The 2,660-nt window shown below is 38.5% G+C and overlaps 1 protein-coding gene across 1 annotated transcript in view; it reads right to left on the reverse strand.

Annotated features, from left to right (window-relative positions):
* The window catches only part of NEK3 (NIMA related kinase 3), a 49,532-nt gene extending 47,528 nt beyond the window's left edge, over positions 1-2,004 (reverse strand). Inside the window, exons 1-3 of the mRNA XM_012558996.1 lie at positions 1,888-2,004; positions 452-545; positions 265-362 (exon numbers count right to left, since the gene is read on the reverse strand). Of these exons, the coding sequence (XP_012414450.1) occupies positions 265-362; positions 452-545; positions 1,888-2,004 (309 nt within the window). The remainder of the gene's footprint in view (positions 1-264; positions 363-451; positions 546-1,887) is intronic.
* Positions 2,005-2,660: the final 656 nt, after the last annotated feature.

The following is a 2,660-nucleotide window of genomic DNA, read 5'->3' on the forward strand; positions in this document are numbered from 1 at the left end:
TGTTAACTCTTTCAGTTGTTTTTCTATTCTCTATTTCATTTAATTCTGCTCTAATTCTTATTATTTCCTTCCTTCTGGCACCTGTGGGCTTCTTTTAGGCAGCCACATCTTGATAACACTAAGCAGTAACACTAGTACAGAAATCAGTTATTTCTAAATAATGTGTCAGGAAATTCACAGATATCAATGCTTTTATTTTAATTTATACAAATTATGTGAGAAAATTTGCTTCTAAATCTTGAGGGAAGTAAGTCAGTCTCTTACCATATCTTCAGGAAATAACTTCCCTTTTTGATTTTTAATCTTTTGCATTAGGTCCCCTCCATCACAATATTCCATCACAATATACAGATGTCCATCAGCTAAAACAAATGTAAGATGTGTTAGAAAAGCCACAGTGGTCATAAATTAAATTCAGAAATGCATGTTTTTTGGAGGGATTCATATTTACCTTCAAATGATTTTCTAAAGGCAACGATATTGGGATGTTTCATTTTGGCTAACAGAATAGCCTCCTTCCTAGAATTCTGTGTATCAGAGAAAGACTAAAAAGAGATTTTAAATAGGTATAACTTTAGAACTGCATTTTACAAGAGATGGATTTACAATAATATACTTTGTTTGTATGCTCCTTCATTGCTGGACGCAGTTTTGTAGCACTGCCCTCAGGCTCAGCTTAAGTTTGTCAAACTCAGAGAGAAAACGTGGTGATTTTTCAACTATGGTTATATTTTGTAGGCTTGAACTGACCCCTTGTATCCTTACAAGTACAGAACTGTACTTGAAAGTTTTAACATCAGCCTAAGCAGAATGTGGCTTGGACAGCCAGCATGCAATCAAAAGTAGCTTAACCTTTAAAAAACAAAAACTAAGGATTTAATATTTTGACTGTTTGTATTACTGTATCAATCCACTGGCCCAGATAAAAAAAAAAAAAGGAATATAGTAGTGTATTATTGCATCCGGGATGGACAAAGACAATTCATTCAACAGTTCAAAAGCAAGTTTCCAAAACTGTTTATCCCCTAACTTACTCTACTGGGGATGAAATCCTGAGTGATTTATCTTACAACCAAGGTGTCATACCAGCACCCACTGGGAACATGTTAAAATGCAAATCTGCAAGTCTATGATTTACTATATCAGCAACTCTGGGGTGGGCCCAGCCATCGCATTTTAGCCATCTCTCCAGGTGATTCTGATACCTGCTCCAGTTTGACAACCACTTCAGGAAGTCAAGAATACTGTGGAGAAAAATGCTTTGCATACTGAGAACATACTGACTTTAATCAACTGCTGTGATCTTTCCAATGCAGATAGCAAGGGCTTTCTTCCAAGGTGCCTGTGGGTGGATTCGAACCACCAACCTTTTGGTTAGCAGCCGAGCACTTAAACATTTGCACCACCCAGGGACTCCTAACAACTATGATACACAGTGATAAGTCAGCACCTTACTCATCTTACAGGGAAATAAAACCTATAAACTGATGCCACAGTATAGATTCCCTGATAATAGAAGTTAACATTTTAGGTCTTTGTTCTTCATTGTATTTTCCATGTTCCTTTTTTCACTAATATTGCACCTGAGTTGCTTTTTGCGAAGGTTTCAGATACCCTTGGGTATAAGAACTGTAAATTATTACAAATTATTCTCATTGCCATAAAATAAGGAGAATCACCATCTAAACGTTGACTATTTTTCTTCTTTTTTGCTAATAACACTACCCTAATAGCCACATAAAATATATCAAGACCTTGTAAAGCTAATGAATAAGCCAATTACATCTTTTGTATGTAGGAGAAATTCCATGTTAAATCCAGAGGACGTATTCTCCTATATAAGTTGCATGTACACTTTCAACACAATCTAATTTCTTTAGCAGTGACCTTGGGAAGCCTTATTTCCTTCATGGCCAGCACCCGATTACTGCTTTCCTGCTGAACCAAAAGAGCTCTGCCAAAGGAGCCCTCGCCGATCACTTGCAGGACTGTGTAGTCATCCATGCTGGGGCACCACACAACCAGGCTCCACTCATGGAATCACCTCGGCTCTCCCAAACTATTAAAATACAGAAACATTGGAGAATTGAATTTATTTTCAAAGGCAAAATTAATTCAAAGTCACTCTTGTAATCCTTATAAGACAATGGCAACTTATTTGTTTATTCATTCAACAGGTAAACCAAAAAAACTGAACTCGCTGTCATTGAGTCAATTCCAACTCAGCAACCCTGTAGACAGAGTAGAACTGTCCCATACAGTTTCCAAGGCTGTAAATCTTTAGGGAAGCAGACTGCCACATCTTTCTCCCTCAGAGTGGCTGGTGGGTTCAAACCACTGACCTTTTGGTTAGCAGCCGAGCGCTTTAACCACTGCACCACCAGGACTCCTTTAACAGATAGACAGTGAGCGCCAACTCTGTGCCAGCTGTTATAATCCTGAACAAATCTCTCATGGTCCCTGTCACCACAGTCACCCCAATTCAGATGGGACCACAGACCTCAACAAATGGAGGATGGTGAGTTTTACAAAAGTGCTAGGATGGCATGTAGCAGGAATATTTGGGGAAGTTAGGAAAATGATGTTTAAGCTGAAGCCTCAAGGATGAATGGAAGTTGGCTAGGCAAACAGGAGGGGAAAGAATGATCAAGGCAGAGGGA

The sequence above is a fragment of the Trichechus manatus genome, unplaced genomic scaffold, assembly GCF_000243295.1.
Source record: "Trichechus manatus latirostris isolate Lorelei unplaced genomic scaffold, TriManLat1.0 scaffold00205, whole genome shotgun sequence".
NCBI lineage: Eukaryota > Metazoa > Chordata > Mammalia > Sirenia > Trichechidae > Trichechus > Trichechus manatus.